The 22,752-nt window shown below is 37.6% G+C and overlaps 1 protein-coding gene across 1 annotated transcript in view; it reads right to left on the reverse strand.

Annotated features, from left to right (window-relative positions):
• Window positions 1-6,090: 6,090 nt before the first annotated feature.
• Window positions 6,091-22,752, reverse strand: part of LOC140194618 (putative methyltransferase NSUN7) — an 89,792-nt gene continuing 73,130 nt past the window's right edge. The window contains exons 7-11 of the mRNA XM_072251859.1: window positions 21,078-21,221; window positions 17,914-18,015; window positions 13,391-13,508; window positions 9,710-9,833; window positions 6,091-6,750 (exon numbers count right to left, since the gene is read on the reverse strand). Coding sequence (XP_072107960.1) covers window positions 6,091-6,750; window positions 9,710-9,833; window positions 13,391-13,508; window positions 17,914-18,015; window positions 21,078-21,221 — 1,148 coding nt within the window. The remainder of the gene's footprint in view (window positions 6,751-9,709; window positions 9,834-13,390; window positions 13,509-17,913; window positions 18,016-21,077; window positions 21,222-22,752) is intronic.

A 22,752-nucleotide genomic window follows, 5' to 3' on the forward strand; every position in this document is an offset into this window, starting at 1 on the left:
GCAGCATGTTGGGGATTTACTCAGTTCCAACAAGATAATCACTCCCAATTTGGGACTGTAGCATATATGGAGAATATTTAAAGAAAAATCTTCTGAGAACTTTTCATGGCCAATGGACCCTGCTAACTCCAAGCTGCTCTGCCTAGAAATCAAGCTCCCCTGTGTGCCAATGCATGTACAGGTGCTTGTTACTGTTACTCAAAAGATTGAGTAACAATTCCTGGATTTGGCATGCACTCAGGAGTTCATAAAAGTGGATGATAATTTTTATTTGCCCGCACAACTTTCATTGAAAGTGACTTTGGTTTTAAAGTATAACCTATACAAGTTACAGAACTCGGTCTTTAAATTGTGTAAAACATTCACAATTCTAAGTGCCATCACCTTGGAGAGGACTTGCTACTCAGTAAACATATTGAAAAACATGTTTCTTGACAGTAAAATTGGGCTTTTGGATTAGTTAACTGGGGTTTGAGCAATTAATAAAATCAATAGATTCTGGCATGGTTCCAGAGGACTGAAAAATTGCAAATGTCTCTCCACTGTCAAGAAGGGAGGGAGGCAGAAGAAAGGAAATTGTACGCCATTTTGTCTGAGCTCAGTGGTTGGGAAGATGTTGGAGTTGATTCTTAAGGATGTAGTTTTCAGGTACTAGAAGGGACATGATAAAATAGGCCAAAGTTAGCATGGTTTTCTTAAAGAAAAATCTTGCCTGACAAATCTGTTGGAATTTTTTGGGGAAATAACAAGCAGGAGGGATTCGGAGGATGTTGTGTTCTTGGATTTTCAAAAAGCCTTTGACAAGGTGCCACACATGAGGCTGCTTAGCAATCCATGGTATTGCAGGGAAGATGCTAATACGGACAGAGGATTGGCTGATTGACAGGAGGCATAGAGTGGGAATAAAGGAAGCCTTTTCTATTTGGCTGCCTGTAACTACTGGTATTCCACAGGTGTTGCTGTTAGGACTGTTTACTTTCACGTTAAACATTAATGATTTGGCTGACGGAATTGAAGGCTTTGTGGCCAAGTTTGCAGATGATATGAAGATAGATGAAGGTGCAGGTAGTGTTGAGGAAGCAGAGGCTGAAGAAGGACTTGGGCAGATGAGATGGGCAAAGAAGTGGAATCCAGTGGCAGGAAGTGCATGATCATACACTTTGCTAGAAGGACTAAAAGCATAGTCTATTTAAAAATCCGAGGTGCAAGGGGACTTGGGAGCCCTCGTGCCTGATTCCCTAAAGGTTAACTTGCAGGTTGAGTCTGTGGTAAGGAAAGCAAATGCAATGTTAGCATTCATCTCACGAGGGCCAAAAAAATAAAAACATGCATGTAGTGCTGAAGATCTAAAAGGCAGTAGTGAGGCCTCGGTTGGAATATTGTGAGCAGTTTTGAGCCCCGAAAGGATGTGCTGACATTAGAGATGTGCTCACTGAAACCAAATGAAAGTTGAAAGGCATAGATAACGTGGTGGTGGAAAGTATATTTCCAATAGTGGTGGAGTCTACAGACCAGAGGGTACAACTCAGAAAAAAGGGATATCCATTTAGAGAATTTATTTAGCTAGAGGGTGGTGAATCTATTGAATTCATTGCACAGCTGGCTGTGGAGCCCAATTTATTGGGTGTATTTAAGGCAGAGTTTGTTAGGTTCTTGATTAGTCAGGCCAAGAAGAGTAATGGAGAGAAGACAGGTTGACAGGGAAATGGATCAGCCATAATCAAACGGTGGAACAGACTCAATGAGCCAAATGGGCTAATTCGGCTCCTATGTCTTGTGGTTTCATGGTGTATTCTGATTCAAACAGTTCCCCCAATATAACATACTGTGCCCCTCGTGGCAACTAGCAGTTTTTAAAGAAATTTTTTTTGGTGAAGCCAAATTTTTAAAAAAAACCCTCCATATTCAATCGTCTCCTTGAAAATTATCTGTACTCTGCAGGGTGAAGAGCTTACTTCATTTAGTGTAAGAAATCAAAGATTCAGTGTCTGTCCTTAATCAATAAGCAGTAAATCATGTACGGTATTTTATGCAAAAGCAACTAGGGGTATATTTAAATGATCTCCTGAAAGTGGTGATACAGAAAGACAGCTGGATGACAGACCTACTGTCAATGCTGTTGTTATGATCTTTAAAGATATTTGGCTCTTTTCATCTCCCATGCATACATTTACTAAAAACTGACATTTCTTGAAATTTTCATTGATTTCAGCATTAAAGACAAATCAGCCTCCTTAAGTCATTGCACATAGGCTCAGTGCTTGAAAATATTTGATGATGATACAGAAAATACTGCCTTCAAATCTTTTAATTTGCATAGAACATGCAGTCTTCAAATCTTTCTCTGTAAACACAGAGCACATTCTGCCATGTCGCTTCAAGCTTCCAGGAGCAGTTCTGATGCCTAAAAGTTATAAATTTCACTTTCAATTAGAAGTTGAAATACACCATTAAATAGTGAATAAATGTATGCTGCAAGAAAGAATTTATCTGTGGCAGTAAAATAGTTTGCTGAAACTTGTACAGAAAGAAGTAATACAAAAGGAAGTGTGCATTTGCTACAATTTTAATCGCAAATGTAATATTGCATACAAAGAAAACAAGTGCAAACCTATTTAAACCACAATACAATAAAATATTTTGCAATCATAATGTATTGAAGAGAATATAAGCAGAATTTTATTTATTGTGTGCACAATGTAGCACATTTGACTCATTTTCTTAGTGAAAAGAATAAATTTTATTCCTTGTATCATTGGCAAAAACTTGGAATCTTCACAACACTTCATTTATACAACAATAAGGTAATGTTAAAATAAACAGTCAAGATTGCTTAGGGCCTTTCTTAGAAGCAACAGCATTAGAAAATAACCAACCTTCTAGTAAATGTTCTTTTTAATGGAACTTACTGTGAAAGAACATTTACTGCGGTAGAATATATTTGAAGAGTAATCAGATGCATGTCTTCAACGTCTGGGGTTAAAAGGCTTGGCAGATTGTGTGTGTGTGTGTGTATGTGTGGTGGGAGGGAGGAGGGAGAGCTATTTTACACAGTAAAAACATAGGGTACTGCAGATATGCAAGAGAATGCCAATGCTAGTACTTGGTTCTTCCACATTGGAATAACTGCACTAAAATATACAAACAAAACTAAAATTCTAATTTTATTTATATAAAATAAATTCTGCTTTACATATCTGGTATAATTGCTCAGCTATGGTGTGTACCATTTGGGGTCTACATAAATCTTTACAAGACTTAATGAATCAGAACGTATGAATAGTAATAGTCAACCACTTAAAACTATTTCAGGAGTTCACCATGAATTGCTTCTCATTAGTCTCAACAGTTTTATAACTATGTGAATTTTTTTCATTGCGGTTAGTTATGTCGATTTTTCTATCAATCTTTGTTAACAATTTTAAGATGGAGATTTGTGATAATGTTTGAATGTAATTACATTTCACAGATATTTAGATAAGAAACTTGTATACAAGAAAAATGAAGTGGCATTTCACATGCAATTTTTGAATATATTTGTCTTTAAGGGACTGGGATGGCAATGTCACCTGCCGTTTTCTTTACACTCTTCAAGCTCCCATTGATCTTAGTTGTTCAGGATTAAACTAATTTTATTTACACCTCATTAACTTTATGGTAATTTTATTGGATTCTTTTCAAGTTAAATACTTAACATCAAAGCTTTTAAAAGAAATATGTTCCTATATGTTTGCATGTTGAGCTGCAGTAATTTGAAGGTACTTGCAAATAAGTACAAGCATTTAATAACCATTATAGTATTCTTGATTTGATTTATTTCACAAATTATGGCAGATCTAAAGTGCAGCGAATAAAATGTGATGTGCTGATCATATTCTGCCCTGAATCAGACAAGGTACTGTCGCCCAGGAAACCTATTTTTACCTAACATTACGTTTGATTAACTAAACATTTCATAAACTTCAAATTCTTTCAAAAGTATTAGTTTTTTAAAGTTTGTTACAAGGATTAAATACTTTAATGGTTTAATTTCTTGCAAGAAAAGCTTATGAACATAAAAAACAAATGGGGTAATAATGATAGGGGATATAAATGAATTTCCATTAAAAGATTAGTGAGGCACTAGAAGAGTATGAGTTCCTGTAGGTTAAAATGTCAGTCCCAAGAGAAACTAAAGATTTTACATCTAAATTCAAATGCAAAACAGGCCTAAAAATTGAATATTCCTAGGATATAGAATAAAACATTTCATTGGGAAGAAATTCCTACAGACCTCACGTATCTCAAACCTCAGGATTTTCTTTTGTCAACCATTATAAAAATGACAACCAACCTAGCAAAAAGTCTCAGTAGTGATGGAAATGAAACAAATGTATGAGGCAAATAACTGCCTTAGTTCTTTATCACTTTAGCAGTGACTGACCTTTACCCCAGATAAGTGATTTTATAAAGCTATTATTGTAATAAGGGAAGGTCCTTGATGCTACTTAATTTGATAAAAGAATCTCTTCAGCTGCTTTACAAGCTTTAAGTAACCCATCTGAATGATCATTATACAAGTTAGCTCACTCACAGGAAGGGTTTACACAGGATAGGATATTATTCAGCAAAGATGCCGAGATGGGTTTAGATATTGCCTACATGTTGGGATGAGAGTAAAACCAGAAAATGCTGGAAACGATGACAGACCAGCTAGCATCTGCATTACAAAAACAAAATTCTGTAGGTTATCTACCTCACTATACCTGGCCTGCTGAATATTTCCAGCACTTTGTTTCATTTCAATGTTTTGATTTCGTAATATGAAAGGAAAAGCAAATCATCTTAATTAATTTTGTAACATTCGTTTTGAAAATGTATGTTTGATATAAATGTAAATTATTGCAATATAATTCTACAGCATCCAAGGCAATTTAAAGTATTAAAAGTTGGCCTAACTAATATGAAGCTTTTCCTTGCAATTCCATTGGGGGTAGCTCGTAATGTCCCTGCCTCAAGGTATGGTCACTGTAAGCTGATCTCCAGCTCATTCAGTCCTACAGGGCACAAAAGTGTGGCTGTAGGGAAAGCACATGGAAGCAAGTGCAAGCAGATGGCTAGATTCTGCACAATCCAGATGATTGTCTGATATATTAGCGAACAATGGGAGGAATCTCCAGTCATTAAAATAACCTGCATTAAGACAAATTCCTATTTGGACAGCAGATTTTGCAGCAATGACTTTATTTTTCCCTACCAGCCCTTCTAAGACTTTCAATTTGAAAAACAGACCAGGATAGAAGGGACAGAAAAAGCAAAACTGATCTGTTAATACCTATATTGTTGCTGTGTTAATGAGGTGTTTCTTTTTAATTCCCAGGAGGCTCTTCAGATAGCTCACTGTAGCATGTGCTATACATAAATCAAGATCATTTGGTCATCCATTTAAGACTGACAGTCTTTTCTAAGATAATTATTTGAGGGAGAGTGTTAGGGAAAACCCCTTCCAGAGAAATTTTTGCCTCTATAAATATTTTTATGTCGCAGATACATTTTCCCCTGCCTTCTCTATGGGAGCTGCATACAGTCCCATTCTAATTGTTCAGTTATTAATACACATCATCAAACAATGTAGGAAAGAAAGATCAAGTAGGTTTGACATGAATCAAGTTATTATGATTCTTAGTAACTGGTTTGGACATCCAATCACAGTATATAAGTTAATTTTAAGAATGCAAATAATTACAATGAGAACGCATGCTTATTTAAGAACCTTTTCAAAGGGTTTGTTCTGGGTTTTGCCAACTATATTTTATCTATTGCTTCAACTGAGGTAACTGTTCTGCAGTACTTTATCTTGGGAAATTTCAACAGTTGCATTGTAGCAATGCTGCATACAAAAATTTTGTATGATTGTTCGCTTTTTCTGAACTCTTTTTTTAAAAACAGTCAGTGAGTCTCCAGATTGCTATTTGCGTGGTGTTGAAATTAAAGATTTCACAATGTTCTAATGTTTAAGCAACATGTCATTTTAAAATCATTTATATTACTTAGCCAAGGCAGTATGCAATTCAAATTTTAAAGCATCTTTGCTACAGTTCATGATTTACCTTAGAGCCAAGGGCGTGGTTGCCTACGGGAGAAGGACATACCTTGATCACGCTGCTTTTTCACACCAAGCGAAGTCACAAATGAGTTGTGTGAATATGGGAATGGTGGCTGACTAGCTAGTCCTTGGTACTGGAAGAAGTAAGGTTGATTGTAACCATGGTTTGAAACCTTAGGTGAATTGAGATATCGTACTGTGACTGGAGGAAGCATCATCTCAAATGGCTTTAACACCAACTTCAACTCTTGTTTTGATCCAGATGAGCTTGATTTTCTACTTGACAACCTTCCTATTGAAGATACATTACTAATATTCCTTTTCACTTTATCAGGTAATGCAGGAATGGATATTTTTTGGGGTAACTTGATATTTGACCCAGTTCCACTGTTCACGGTTCTGGATAATGTCTGGTTCGCTGGGGAGTTTAATGCCTGGCTTGCTGGAGAATTTGCACTATCTGGAACTGACTTCAGTTCATTTAAGAATTCAGTGATCTTTGACTGAGTTCCACTAAAAGATCCAGTTTTTGGTGTAAATACTTTGTTTTTCTTTCTCTTTTCTTCCTTTTTACGAGTTTTGGCCACCTCAACGCCTTCCAGTAACCCCTTTGCTGCTGCTCGAGCCAAAACATCCTTTACAGATACCGCAGCTGAGGGGTCTCGCTTTAAATTAACAAAATTACAATTATTAGATCCCTCAATGGTCAAGTTAGTTTCTGGCAAATTTTCTTTCACAAACACAATACCCCTGGAAACAAAGGTCAAGAAACACCATTACCTGCAAGTTACCTTTTAAAATACAAACCCATTTATTGCACTTTCATATTGTTCGGGCCTCCTTTATATCAATGAGACCTGATGTAGATTGGGAGATCACTCCACTGAGCAACTTCACTCTGTCTGCCACAAAAAGTGAAATCTCCCAGTGGCCACCCATTCCAATTCTACTTCCCATTCCCATTCCAACACATCAGTCCATGACCTCCTCTACTGCCACGATGAGGGCACACTCAGGTTGGAGGAGCAACACCTTATATTCTGTCTGGGTAGCCTCTAATCTGAAGGCATGAACATCAATTTCTCTAAATTCTGGTAATTCCCTATTCCTATTTCCCTCACTCACCTTATCTCCTTACTTGCCCATCACCTCCCTCTGGTGCTGTTCCCCCTTCCTTTTCATCCATGGTCTTGTCCTCTCCCATCAGACTCCTGCTCCTCCAGCCCTGAATCTCTTTCTCCTATCAACTTTCCAGCTCTTTACTTCACCCTTCCTCCTCTCCCAGTTTCACCTATCACCTGCCACCTTCTATTTCTTCCTCCCCCCCCACCTTCTTACTCTGACTTCTCCCCTTCGGTCCCAATGAGGAGACTCGGCCTGACACGTTTACCCTTAACACTTTTCCCTAGATGATGCCTGGCCTGCTGTGTTGCTTTGGACTTCCAGCACCTCCAGATTTTCTTGTACTGTTCATTCATTATCACTTGGTCAAAAGCTTCTGCTTCCTATCAAACATCTTTGTAGAAGCACTTCAGGGACATAAGCATTGCAATAGATAAAAACAGAAGACCTACCATGCCTCTATCAGAGTGACTTAAAATAAACAAAAGCATTCAGTGACATGCTAAGAACACATAATGAAAATATCTACCAATGAGCAAGTAGACTTTATCAATGCACTAGATGCTCCAAATTATCTTTTAAATATCAGTATGATCGAATCAGAGCAGATGATATTTATGTTACTGAAACCTCTTGTAACCTGGATACCTAGTAAGTTAGTTAATAGGTAAAGCCCCTTGTTGCCTATCCACCTACTGAGTTAGTTACTAGCTAGCTCTGTAAATGATATAAAAACTGCAGCTGCTGCAAACCTAAAATGAAAAAAGAGAAAATGTTGAGGATAATCAGTGGGTCAGGTAGCAAGGAAGAGAGAGAAACAACGTTGACCTTTGATTCCCACCTTTGTGTTCTGTGCTCAGATCTCTGAGTCATACTGTAATTGTGAAGCAAAAACATATAGAAATCTGAAATAAAATCTGCAACAAAAACAAAAAATTCTGGAAATTCTCAGTCAGGCAGCATCTGTAAAATGAAACATTTCGTATTTCAGGTCAATGACCTTTATCAGAAAAAATATTAACTCATTTTCTTTGTAGTTGCTGACTAGTGTGCTGAGTATTTCCACTATTTGCTGTCACCATCTACAGAATGTAGGCAGTTACGAAATTCTAGCCTGTGCTGATTATGGATCATGGGACGGGAGGCCTAGGGAAAAAGAAAGGGGGAGGGGGAAGCCCAGGGGATGGGCAAGAGTATAGTGAGAGGGACAGAGGGAGAAAAAGGAGAGAGAGAAAAAGAATACATATATATATATATATATATATATATATATACACACACACACACACATACATACACACACACACACACAATAATTAATAAATAACGGGTGGGGTACGACGGGGAGGTGGGGCATTAACCCGGAAGTTAGAGAAGTCAATGTTCATGCCATCAGGTTGGAGGCTACCCAGACGGAATATAACGTGTTCCTCCAACCTGAGTGTGGTGAATATAAGGCCTCCTGTCCCATGATCCTCTCATATCCCTTTTGCCAAACAACTGTCCAGCTTTTGGCTCCATCCCTCCCTCTCCTGTCTTCTCCTATCATTTTGGATCTCCCCCTCCCCCTCCCACTTTCAAATCTCTTACTAGCTCTTCTTTCAGTTAGTCCTGACGAAGGGTCTCGGCCTGAAACGTCGACTGTACCTCTTCCTAGAGATGCTGCCTGGCCTGCTGCCTTCACCAGCAACTTTTATGTGTGTTGCTTGAAATTCCAGCATCTGCAGATTTCCTCGTGCTTGCTGTCATAGTTAGCTGATTCCGGCTAATTAAATTAATTCTGTGCCAGTATACTGTTCAAATCATAAAAGGCACTCAAAAATCATTGGTGTAACAATAATTTGAATATACAATAAATTCTTCCATCACAAGATAATAAATAGAAGCAGTAAAAACCCATATGGTTCCTCAGATTTGCTCCATCATTCAAGAAGACGGTGACTGACTTCAGTACTACCTCCTGCACCAAAGCAGTATCCTTTAATTGCTTCCGTATCCAAAAATTTATCAGTCTCTGTCTCCAATAAATAGTAAGTGAGTCTTCAGATAATAAATTGTCAGATGAAGAAATTTCTTCTAGCCTTGACTCTCAATGCCTGACCTGTTACTTTGAGACTGTAACATGTTTCTAAATTTTTCACGTCTAGCGTCTAAAGGGGATTGAAAAATTTATGGCAAATGCTTCTACGGTTTCTATCCCCACTTTATTCAAAGCTATGATGCCTCACATTTAGGTCAGGTGCCATATTTACTAAAAGCAGACTCAGCCTTTGCAATGCTCCTATATCTATTTTTACCTCATCTATTATCCATGCTACCCCCAACATGCTTCTGTAACGTAACCAGTGATCTGCAAAGGATCATTATGACATTCCTCTTGTTGCATTTACAAAGCTGTTTAATTCCTTAATTCAACAGTACCTGCTTACCATATCTGAATATGAATTGCAGCTGAGACAGATAAAAAAAAATAATTTACCTACACCTAACTATGTAACCTACCTCTCGAGTTAATACAGCAATAAAACAGCCATTGACTTGTTCTGATGGTTGAATCTTTAAGAATTTATCTGAAGCACAAGTTATCTCTGCTGGACAACACAAAGGAATAACAGGAGCACTAAGCCTGCAAGAAACAGAAATAAGTGAAGTCAAAGCTTGTGTTAAGACAGTACATCCATAGTGAATCTTTGAAAACTAAAATACAGTAAAATTGATCAAGCAGATTGACCTGGAATGAAACGAGTAAGTATTGGTTCTAACTCCTGTGTCGTGACACTATTTCACCATGTCAGTCCACAGAAAAATGTTTCAGCTTTCACAGAGTACAAATGATTATTGGAAACACTGTAGATTTCAAGAAAAAGTCTAGAGTTATGCACCGATTTAATAACCTGATTACTTAATTGTCAGCACTTCCCCAAGCAGTTCATGACAACTTTGGTTGGGATTTTCATGCAAATATGAAACAATGAGTTATGAACTTGTGTTTGGAGTTTTACAGAAGTGTTCCAACATTAGAACCCACATCTAGCAAGTGGAACAAAGTTATGAGGGGTGATTGATAAGTTCGTGGCCTAGGGTAGAAGGAGTCAATTTTAGAAAACCTAGCACATTTATTTTTCAATATAGTCCCCTCCCTATATTTACACACTTAGTCCAGCAGTCATGGAGCATATGGATTCGTTTTTTGCAGAAGTCGGTGTCTTGGACCTCCAGAAAGTGGTCCATAGCAGGGGTGATTGATAAGTTCGTGGCCTATGGCAGAAGGAGATGAGTTATAGCACTCGCGTTACATGCACATGCAGTTCACCCCTTTGAGTGATTATGCAGAAAGTTTGAAATTAATAACTCATCTCCTTCTACCTTTACAGTTTGGCTTATGGAACTAGACCATAAGATCATTAGATACAGGAGCAGAATTAGGCCATTTGACTCATTGTGTCGGCTCTGCCATTTCATCATGGCGGATCCAATTTTCCTCTCAGACCCAATCTCCCGCCTTCTCCCTGAACCCCTTCATGCCCTGACCATTCAAGAATCTATCAATCTCTGCCTTAAATACACATAAAGACTTGACTCCACAGCTGCCTGTGACAAAGAATTCCACAGATTCATCACTCTGTCTAAAGAAATTACTCTCCATTTCCATTCTAAAATGATGCCCCTCTATTCTGAGGCTGTGTCCTCTAGTCCTAGGCCCCCCATCAAAGGAAACATCTACTCTATCAAGACCTTTCACCATTCAATATGTTTCAATGAGGCCACCTCTTATTTTTCTGAATTGTAGTCAATACAGGCCCAGAGACATCAAATACTCTTCATATGACAAGCCATTCAATCCTGGAATCATTTTCGTGAACCTCCTCTGAACCTTCTCCAGTTTAAGCACATCCTTTCTAAGATAAAGGGCCTCAAAACTGCTCTCAATACTCCAAGAGAGGCCTCACTAGTGATTTGTAAAGTCTCAGCATTATTTCCTTGCTTTTATACTCTTGTCTTCTTGAAATGAATGCTAACATTGCACTTGTCCTCTTCACCACAGGTCCAACCTGCAAATTAACCTTTAGGGAATCTTGCACAAGGACTCCTAAGTCCCTTTGCACCTCAGTTTTGTTGTATTTTCTTTCCATTTAGAAAATAGTCAACCCATTCATTTCCTCTGCCAAAGTGCATGACCTTACACTTTCCGACACTGTAATCCCTCTGCCATTTCTTTGCCCGTTTTCCTAATCTAAGTCTTTCTGTAGCCTCTCTACTTCCTCAAAACTACCTGCCCCTCCACCTGTCTTCATAGCATCTGCAAACTTCGCCACAAAGCCATCAATTCCATCATGCAAATCATTGATATATAACATAAAAAGAATTGGTCCCAACACCGACCAGTGGAACACCACATCACCGGTAACCAACCAGAAAAGGCTCCCTTTGTTCTCACTCTTTGCCTCCTGCCAATCATGCTTTATCCATGCTAGAATCTTTCCTGTAGATACTGTCATAAAGAGAACTTTTGGCGCATTGGCCTTCATAAAATAGAGCACTGAGTACAAGATTTGGGATGTTATGTTGAAGTTATAAAACAGTGAAGAAGTCAAATTTGACTATGCAGTTCTGGTTATCTACCTACAGTAAAGTTACCAATAAGCTTGAAAAAGTACAAAGAAAATTTCTATGGATGTGCCAAGAATTGAGGACCTGAGTGATAGGGAAAAGTTGAATAGGTTAGAATTATTTTCTGTGGAGTGTAGGAAAATGAGGGATCATCTTATAGAGATATCAAAATTATGAGGGGTGTAGATCAGGTGAATACTCTGTTAAGCAATAATTTGGACTTGATGAACCTCCCAAGCTGTTAAAACTCTGTAGCTGTGTCAACTTTCCTGAAGGAAAGCAATTAAAATATTTCCATTTGTAATCTTCAGTATTGTCATTTGATGATCTCATATTTATTTTGGAAACTTTCTGTTGTGGCAAATTCCACCTAAAGGGCCTTGTAAGAGCCAATCAATTCAAAATTTCATTTTTTTAAGAGATATAGTTCTAGATGAAGTATAGGGCATTTTCAGTAGTCAATCTTGTGAAGCAGATGTTACAAGGATATGTTTCTACATATAATGCCTTTGCAAAACCTCTCTGAACAGTAACCAAACATGACAAAATATCATTGGTACTCTTGACAATTCTGGTTAACTTCTTTGATTCAAGTTATGCTGCTCAAAAGAACAACTAATTTTAAACCTTTACCATGGTACAACAAAATGTATATTTTTAAGGGGAAAAGCTTAAAAATATACATGTTTAACAAAGACTCAATCAACTATTTTCTAGTGTGTTGCAATTGAAACAAAAAGGATTGTTCATTACTACAATGACCAAACAAAATTTTGAAGAAGGATCTAGTCTACCTTCCTTTGCCCACAGTTAAAAGTATCAGATTTGGAGGAAACATGGCTTTTCATTACCTTTCCTTTCCAGCTGTCATCTGGGTCCTGGGTCTATATAACCTCACCTTCAGCAGCCACACATCTTGCTTAATGTCAAAAATGACAGGATACTAGGGAGAATTTTCTTTTAGATGCCAATAATTTTAATTCCCCTCGATCTCTTTGAAGCCATACTCGGGGAAATACCGACTCATCACATGTGGTTGGTTACTGCTCTCACATTCAATATGTCAATTTCTGAACAAGGCTGTGAAAGACCTGGACCTGGTGTAACAGTTTGGGCAGAACCCAAAATTAACAGATCAAGTGCTACTTAAAGGTGATCATTTGGAAGTAGACTGAAAAAGAGGCATATGGCCAAACTAAATTTGTCCTTGTTAGGAGATTCTGGGCAATATTCAACACTGTCTATAGGCCATGTAAGATGCACACTGGCTAGAGTCTTACTTGAAAACACAAGAATTGAAATGGGACTCTTAAAATATTTCTCAGAACTGCTTGGAAATTTGCTAATTATTGTATGGAACAATGCCAAGGATGTCTCTTCAGAAACTGAATAACTACCAATGATTGTAATGAAAACTACATAAACTCAGTTTCTTCCATGGGCCTTCAGTAATGATTAAATAAGTTACTGAGAACTTATAAATAAACAGTGAAAAACAGATGCAGATTATTTTTGTAATAGCATAATATTTAAATTTGTATGCATGTAAGAGATATTTCATGCTTAATGTACCTGTAAGATTGGACTTTGCTTCCTTCTAGTTTCTTTCCCAATACTGGTTTCACTACTTCTTCATTTTCCTCAGGGTAAATTGAGCATGTAGAATACACAATGGCCTGGACTTTAGGAACTATTGAAAGATGCACATGTTTAAATTCACGTAAAAACGAAACACATTGATTTGCCAAATTAATTACCTATTTTAACTTGTATTTTTACTTGTATCTTGATGATACTCCACATCCACTCTCACGTCATTGCTGCAGTTTTGTATTTTGACACTTATACCAAGATCATGGCATGCACCATCCAGATTTCATGTTAATAATAGAGACAGGCAAAATGTGATGAAAATACAGTACTCAGGAGTACATAAATCAATATTTTTTTCTTTCTGTATTACAATTAGTCTCACTCAGAAGGTAAAGACATTCTAAAAGAAACAACATCTATGAGGCTACACTTAACACAACATGGTCATTTGAATGGTAGCTTTTAAAAAAAAGATTCTAAAATCTTACTTTGCCTGTACGAACACTTTGATTTTCTTAACTGCGCCCAATTCTAGGAAGATGTTTCCTCAAGGATAACAATTATGGAGTTGTTAATTTAACTTGTATATCTATAAAATTATTTCAAGTATCACTTGCTGCAATTTTGTAACCATTGTCAATTTGTTTCTTGAATGCAAGAACCATTGCTATAGTATTCTTATATTTGTCTTTTACATACAGGCACTAGTATCTCTGTAAAAAGCATAATTGCTAAGATTTTTCACTTTATTAAGTTTACAGAGAGCATCTTTTCTAAAGTCACATACAAGACAGAGGCTAGAAAATATTAATTTTACCCATGAAGATCCCAGAATTCAGAGTCATGGGTACAAATGTGAAGTATACCAATTGCCTAAAAGTTAAAATTGATGCTGTCAATGAATAACCAACAACAAAACCCAGTACTGTGAATACATAAAAGAAACAAAATGCTTTCTTTTTTTTTGGGATCCTTTAGTTATGCTTATAACAAGGATGTTAAAATGCATGACATAAATTTTTCCTCTCAAAACAGAAAACTAATTTCTGTTTTCTTCCTGCAGACTACACAAACTGCAATAACTATCATCAATCAAGAGCTGGCACATGATAAAATGGAACAGCTTATACAGACAATAAAACAAACACAGAATCTGATCCCAAGCACCCTGATTAACGACCCAAAGTCTGCAGTTTGACACTTATATTACCTCTGTGTGCCTTATCAGAAATTCCAGCCACAAAACATGGCCACATTCAAAATGGTGTACAATAAAAATGTCACAATGCCTTTGAAGGCATTAAATATAACAGCTATAAAAAATTAATTTTACTAAATAACTATCTTAGATATTTGGGCAAATTAAGTCTTGAATATTAGTGCAGAAAAACCATTTTTTCAAACAGGTATAGAGCAAAACATTTCAATTCTTGTTCAAAGGAAAGAAAACAATGCACCAAAAACCTGTTTTCTATTTACAATATTAAACAAGTACAGAAAACTTTCTTTCAAAAATGAAGATGCAAGGAAGTAATTTTTAATTGCTGATGTTTCAATTACCATTTAAAAGGTAGCTTTGTTTTTGAATTGTTGCTATACAAGTAAACAGTATCCTGATTTACTTGTTAAAGTATGGTTTTATATTGATCACTACAAAGAATCAGCAACCTAAAGGTTGTCAGTTTACCTTGAAATTAAATCCAATGAATTTAGTGATGTAAAGCCTAGTTCTATATTAGAATGTTAAAAAAACACACAATTGGTACACAAAAGGTTCACAAATGCCCTTCGGACAAATATCCATTGTTGTCAAATACAGTTAGTTAAAAACATGAGAAGGAAAGAATACAAGGTACAGGGGCAGGAGTAGGCCATTTAGTCCTTTGAGTGTGCTCTGTAATTCATCAAGACTATAGCTGTTTTCTATCTCAATTTCCCCCTCCTGTGTCCACCCATTGCCTTACTAGCCAAAAATCTATTTCCATCTTGAATGACCTAAGTGGCTGAGTCCCTACAATATCCCAGAGAAGAGAATTACAAAAATTTATTACCCTCTGCATGAAGAAATTTCTCTTCATCTCAGTCTTAACTGGTTCACCCCTTATTGTAAGGTTGTGATACTGATAGTTGAATCTCCAGCCTGAGGGAAACATTTCTGCATGTCAAGCCTACTACAAATATTTACATTTTCAACTCTTCCTTACAGTTCCTTTACATGTTGCATCTACCTCTGCACCAACTGTTCCATCCTGTGACCTATCACAAACACAAAATAATCTGCAGATGCTGGGGTCAAAGCAACACTCACAACATGCTGGAGGAATTCAGCAGGTCAGGCAGCATCCGTGGAAAAGATCGGTCGATGTTTCGGGCCGGAACCCTTCGTCAGGACCGATTTTTTCCATGGATGCTGCCCGACCTGCTGAGTTCCTCCAGCGCGCTGTGAGTGTTGCTCTGACCTATCACTCTGGCTCCCATCCTCTCCCCAATAGTTTAACTCTTGCCAACAGTTCTGGTAAACCTGCCCACAATGATATTGGTCCCCATTGAGCTGAGGTGTAATCCATCCTCTTATACATTGCACACCTTCCCCAGAAGAATTCCAATGATCCTTCCTCCCCAGTTCCCTATATTCACTACTTACAACCTCACTCCTTTTCCTATCTATGTCATTGGTAGGTATAGGAGTCTGGCACATTGGAGACAACATACCATTTAGGAGTCTTTTAAATGTCCACAGAGTCTTCTGAATGTTTCCCTAACTATCACCACTATTCTCCTCTGAGCCAGAGAGCCAGACTCAGTGCCAGAGATCTGGCTGTTCCCTTCCAACAGTACCCAAAGCAGCACACTAGTTATTGAAAGGAATGGCCACAGGAGTACTCTGCACTATCTGCCTATTCGCCACCTGCCTCACTGTTGAACCTATCTAAGAACTCCACATTTTTTGAATGACCTGTTGTTAATCCAGTTCCAGTTCCCCAACAGGCTCTATAAGGAGCTGCTTCCAGATGCACCTCTCACAGATGTAGCTATCAGCTACATTGGAGGTTTCCCAGATTTCCCACGTTCACAAGAAGAGCACACCACTATCCTGGGATCCATTTTCACTACTTCAGCTAGAAACAGAAACTTGACAGAAACCTCAGATTTCTGCCTCTTGAACCAAAGTCTCAGTTCCTCACTCATGCAATGACCGCTCCACTTAAAACTTCTTTTTATAGGGCCTGCTTGCTTTTTAAGTCTGGCTCTAGTGAAATCACGGGTGAAATATTATGTGCAGATCAAATCTCCCTAACCAAGCAACAATTTACTTGCAGTGGAATGATGCAGGAACAATTTACCAGAGTAACACATGCAAAATGCTGGAGGAACTCAGCACATCCAGCAGCATCTATGAAAAGAAATAAACGGTCTGTGTTTCAGGTCACCTTCTTATTCTGGCTTCTTCCTTTCCACTCGTAATGAAGAATCTCGGCCTGAAACATCAATTGTTTATTCCTTTCTGTAGATGCTGCCTGACCTTTTTAAATGGTAATGGTTCCAGCAACATGTTGTATGTGTTACTCTGAATTTACAGCATCTGTAAATCTCTTGTGTTTAAAGGTTTATCAGATTCATTCACAGAATAGAGTGTGGCATTGTGCCATTAAAGGGGTTAAGCAAATTGGGCCAATATTTATAAGTTCATGAAAATGAGAGGTAGTTTCACTGAACCATGTAAAATTCTTACAGGGCTTGACATGTCAGATCCAGGAATGATGCTTTCACTGACAGGCGTATTGAACTAAGGGCCACAGTCTCGCAGGGGCTGGCTATTAATGACAGATGAGATGAAATTTCTTCACATAGAGGGTAGTAAATCTTTGACCAATGGGGCTATAAAAACGCAATTGCAAAATACAACATGCTGTAGGAACTCAGTGGATCAGACAGCATTTATGAAAGGAAACGGGTGAAGACTCTTCATCAGAACTGGAAAGAAAGAAGCGAGATAGCCAGTGTAAAAAGGTGGGTGGGGGAGGGGAGAAGGGGCAGAGGGTAGTTCTTCCAGCGTTTTGTGTTTTACTCCAAATTTCCCGTAGCTAGTCTTTTACGTATCTCATAGAAGCTCAGTTGCCAGGTATAGTCAGGATAAGGACAGGTAGACATTAAGATGATAAGATGGAATTGATGTAGGAAAATGGCACTTAAGTAAAATATTAGCAATGATCTAGCTAAATAGTGGAAGGTAACCTGGCACAAGTAAAGTGGGTTTTAATTTAATTACATTGGTTTAAATGATTTAATTGGTTTAAAGCATCTATTTTAATTTCTATTTTTTAATCTAATTTCTGCTTGTCCTGAATGAGAAACTGAAATATATAATCTTCAAATGCAGCATTATCACCCTGGGCCACGCTAGAAGCAGAGACCACTAGTGAATTCTGACCATGCTAAACAAATATTATTCCCAGAGGGATTAATTCTCATTTCACTTTCTATACCATTCTTCAGCTTACATCTAATAGCATGCATCAAGTCCTCTGCTTGTTTTTGAGCCAGTGATTTGAGTTTCTCTTCTGATACTTTTTCCTGAGAAAGCTCCTGCAGCAGAGTTGTATCTAGAGGTAAAAACAGACGGAAGATATATTAACAAAAAAAAAATCAATAACATAGTGAAGAAGCACGAAAGGGGTAAATGATGTTGTCTCTGCCTGTCTTATAACATCCTGAAACAAATCTAGAAGTTTGTCACTGCACCTGAATCTCACATAAACCCACTCACAGCACTGAAACACCTAATGCCTCTGAAGCTGTTTTGCTGCTAAACAAATCCAGATCCTTAAATGGTGAAATCAGCATGGCTGTGGAACTTTATCTGATGGTATGGCCAAAAAACCTTGGACAGCAAAAAACGCCTCCGTCCTGGATTTTGCCAGCAGTCAAGGGTTACTATCATTGCTTTCAAGTATTCATTCAGGAATTTTAACAGAAGTAAAACACCTGGGCCATCAATAAAACTCTGTTTCTGATAACTGCTAACAATAGTTATTTCAGGATATCTTACATTAATAGTTCAATTTCTTAACTAATTTACAATGAGGAAGATCTATGAGAAAAATTAGTGACGATGTCTTTTCTTCATCAAGAAATTCACACCATGAATCATAAACTCTTCGGTACATTTTTTAAGCTCCTCTCCTGATATCCCAAACAAACCATTACTTCTACCTCTGATGCAGTGATACAGAGCATCACAGGAGATATTCTACGGCTTGTTCTCTTAATGTACACAATGGTCAATTGCTTAGAGACCCATAATTGCATTTTCCAAGCCTTGTTTCGATCTTGTCAGGCACTTCCATATATGGAATTTGTAATTGGAGACAGATGCTAACTCATCACTGAAGAACTGTGGGCAATTCTTCACCAAGTCCACTTAATAGCTTTGTCACCTAACCTTTCTAAATCTTTTTGCGGGACTGTAGTTCTTATCGATTCTGTAGGTGTAATAATAAAAGACAAAATGCTTTTTCATAATAGTATATTAGCTGATAACTATAAAAAAGGTACCAGTCATCAGATTCTTTTGCTGGCTGGTCATTGTTACCGGCCACTTTCTTTCTTATATCAAAGAACTTCATATCAAAGTGTGCAGATAGGCAAGGAAAGAGGATGGCTTTAAGACAAGCTGTGCTGATTTTGCAAGTACCATTAGGATGACTCCAATTTGCTCTCTATTACCTAAACATCCTCAGCTGTGTGGATGTGCTTCCTGCTTAGAAATTGTGATCCTACAGAGAATGGCGTTGTGTTTTTTTAAAATTTTTTCTCTTGACTCTGAGCAGAGCTATTTGAGCACACATTGCTGCATTATCCCCATGTCCTTGATTCCTTAATTTCAACAAATCTAGCAATGTATCTTGAATAAATTCAATGACTGAACCTCCACAATTCTCCCAGACGAAGAATTCCAAAGATTCACTTCCTTCTCAATAATAAAATTTCTTTTTAATCACAGTCCTATGTGGGCAACACCTTATTTTTGAGACTGCGAGCCCTGGTCCCTTAGAAACCAAACAGTGAAACTCTCCTTTAGTGGACCTGTGCTGACTGTAAGTTCCTTCCACAAGGAATGGCCAATTTAGGGTGAATACAAGTCAGACAGTACAATGCAGCAGGTTGTTCTGTGTTTCTTCTATGTGAGCTGCTGAGTAGTTACTGTGAATTTGATTTGCAGTTACATTTGATGTGACAACAGTCACCCAGCCATTTTTTTGTCAAGACAGTGTTCTCAGTTATCTATTTCCAAGCTTTTGCATCTTCTTTTGATTCTCTGGGGCTTCTCTCAGTGTAACTGTGATTTAGCAAGCAGTCAAGTTGGTACTCCTTTTCCATTTACTGTAAATGTACAGTTGTTAACTGAATCATGCATAGCAGTCCTCTGGGCTTGGAAAGATAGGCAGTTTTCTTTACAGTTCTCAAAGTTTTGTAATTCTTCTCACAGTCAGGTGTGATGTTCCCAGACTGCTTCTGAATCTATCAAGTTTATTTCCTTCAAGTTGTTGCATCTGTAGAGAGGAATTTTTATTCCACAGATATACAAGAATAAACTCAGCGGCCACTTTATTAGATACAACTTTACACATGCCCGTTAATGCAAATATCTAATCAGCCGATCAATGCATAAAAGCATGCAGACACAGTCAGAAGGTTCAGTTTTCCTCTGGAATGGTTGTTGGTGTCAGACAAAGGACTTTGGCCTGAAACGTCAACTGTTTACTCTCTTCCATAGATGCTGCCTGACCTGCTGAGTTCCTCCAGCATTTTGTGTGTATTACTTTGAATTCCAGCTTCTGCACATGTTCTCTTGTTTAGGAATTATTAGCTCCTGTGTTTATCTTTATATTATATCACAGAGATAATACTATGAAGATATTAGCTTTAATCTGTAATCATCCTTCACGGTTAATTGAAAGAACTGATAGCGTTCATTATGATAAGAGCACTTATTAAAAATCCTGACTGCAAATCTTTTGGGTAGAAATGCTGTGCATGTTTGACATTTTGAATGGTTGATAGTTTTGCCCTTCCAGGAGGTGACCTCTGAGGAGCTGTCCAGGATGCATCCAGGGGAGGTATCTATCATGCATCCCAGATTCATAGTAAAATACTGAACCAAAACCCTGCCTTGGGACAACCAAAATAATTCAGATCTGTTTATAGTATAAATTGAGTTTTTTCCTGATAAAATATGTTGTCTGGAGATTTCTGCAAAGCTGCAATCAATCTGCTTCAATAACTTCAATGGAAAGCAACCAATAATTTAAAAAGGAAAGCTGTTACCCATCTGGTTAAGTTATAGAGCCTTAGAGATCTTTTGGCCATTATAAAATCATAAATTGCTGCCATGCAGCCATTTCTGTCCTCCATTATATATCTTTTCTGCCCAGGTTTGCACTCTGTTAATATTGCTGTTGTATGCTTGTATTCAAGAAGGACCTCAGGGGGATATTTTATCCAGCTTCCATCTGCCTACCTTTTCAGCAAGATTGGAATTGGGAATTCAGTTAAATGAGTACTCCTTCTTTTCTTCCCTGCAATCTTTTCAACTGATTGCTTGTGCTCCAGTGCATGATAACAATGTTATTACAGCCATGCACAATATATAGGTTAACTTTACCTCCACGTTCATTTAAGATAAATTCCACTGGATTGCTGATGCCAGATGCTGAACATTGAGGCACAATTAGAATAACCTTAGCCTTTTGTAAACGTGGATCTATAGGTTCAATGTCAGTGAATCTCTGGGGTATCAGCTTTATGTCTGTAAAGCAATCAGACAAGACAGTTCAGGCCACTTCTACTTGACCAAATAAACTACATTTTGCTTCATTTCATGCAATATTCTGCTAATTATCCTTGAAATTCTCCAGTTTTTACATTTTCAAGATAAGAGAATACTAAAGAGAACTAGGACACTTACTTTTATATTCACAGTGAATGCATCAAGTTCTCCCTGAAAAAAATAGGCTACAACCATTATGCTCTTTCTACACCTCAAACCTGACCCAATTGCAGCAATGCAGTTTTCTTTTGCCACTGCCAAATAACTTTGCAAAGATATCAAGTTTCAAAATGTGCTCATTTTAAATACAAATTCACTATCATAGACCAATTATTTCAAGTACAGTTTTTAAATCACGAGTGTTTCCTGCTTACAGATTTAACTTGCTTTGAAGCTAGACTGAAGAGATCAAAGCCACGCCATGGCAGCGCAGCAGTTAGAGCAACACTATTACAGTACAGTTCAACCCCAATGTCCTCTGTATGTCCTCCCCTGGAATGAGTGGGTTCACTCCAAATGCTCCAGTTTCCTCCCACAGTCCAAAGATGTACCAGGTAGTTTAAGTGGTCATTGAAAATTGTCCCACTATTAGGTTAGGGTTAGATTGGGGTTGTTGGGGGTTGCTGAGCTGCATATCTTGAAGGGCTGGAAGGGCCTATTCCATGCTGTGTCTCTAAAGTAAAATAAAAATAAAAGCCTCTATCCATCTGGCTAATTTTATGTTTAAACACTTCATTTTGATTGCAAATCTGCAAGTATATTCAGTGCATTTCTTCTGTATTAGAAAATATAAAACTATAACAAATTAAGTATTGCCTAAAAAATTGTTATGTTGTATGAGATTTATGAAGTAGTGTACATTAACATGGGTAGGAAGCTAATCAAAAAACAGTAAATGAAGAGTGGGATATAAAATGGAATTTTTTTAAGATTACTTGGCTGTTACTCCTAGGATGTGACAGGAATCAATAGCAACATAATGATAAGCTAATAAGCTGAAAGGACAGAGTGTGACCGATCCAGATTTGCTGACTATATAAAGCCAGTTGGAAAAGTGAATTGTATAGATGACACAAAGGATGGAGGATTTTAAATAGGTTAAGTGAGTGGGCAGGAAAGGAACAGATGGAGTACAATATGGGAAATACAAGGTTATTCAATCTAGTTAGATGACTGGAAATGTTCTAGTTTCAACAATCATGCTGATGTACAAAAGGACTTGAGTGGGTAAATTCACAAAATGCAAAATATTAACATTCAGGTACAGCAGGCAATTAGGAAGGCAAATTGTACGACTGTTGTTACAAAATGCAGCCTTGTACTCAAGTCTTGCTACAACTGTTCAGAGTTTAGGTGAAACAGACTACAGAGAGCATTTTTAGTCTTTGAATCAAAAAGATATTCTTATCTTGGAGAGTGCAAAATAGGTACAATACATTTGATTCCTGAGAAGAAGGGGTTGTCCTTAGGGGTGAGAATGAAAAAAAAAATTAAATCCTAAGATTTCACT

Source organism: Mobula birostris, chromosome 3 (genome assembly GCF_030028105.1).
Source record: "Mobula birostris isolate sMobBir1 chromosome 3, sMobBir1.hap1, whole genome shotgun sequence".
NCBI classification, from domain to species: domain Eukaryota; kingdom Metazoa; phylum Chordata; class Chondrichthyes; order Myliobatiformes; family Myliobatidae; genus Mobula; species Mobula birostris.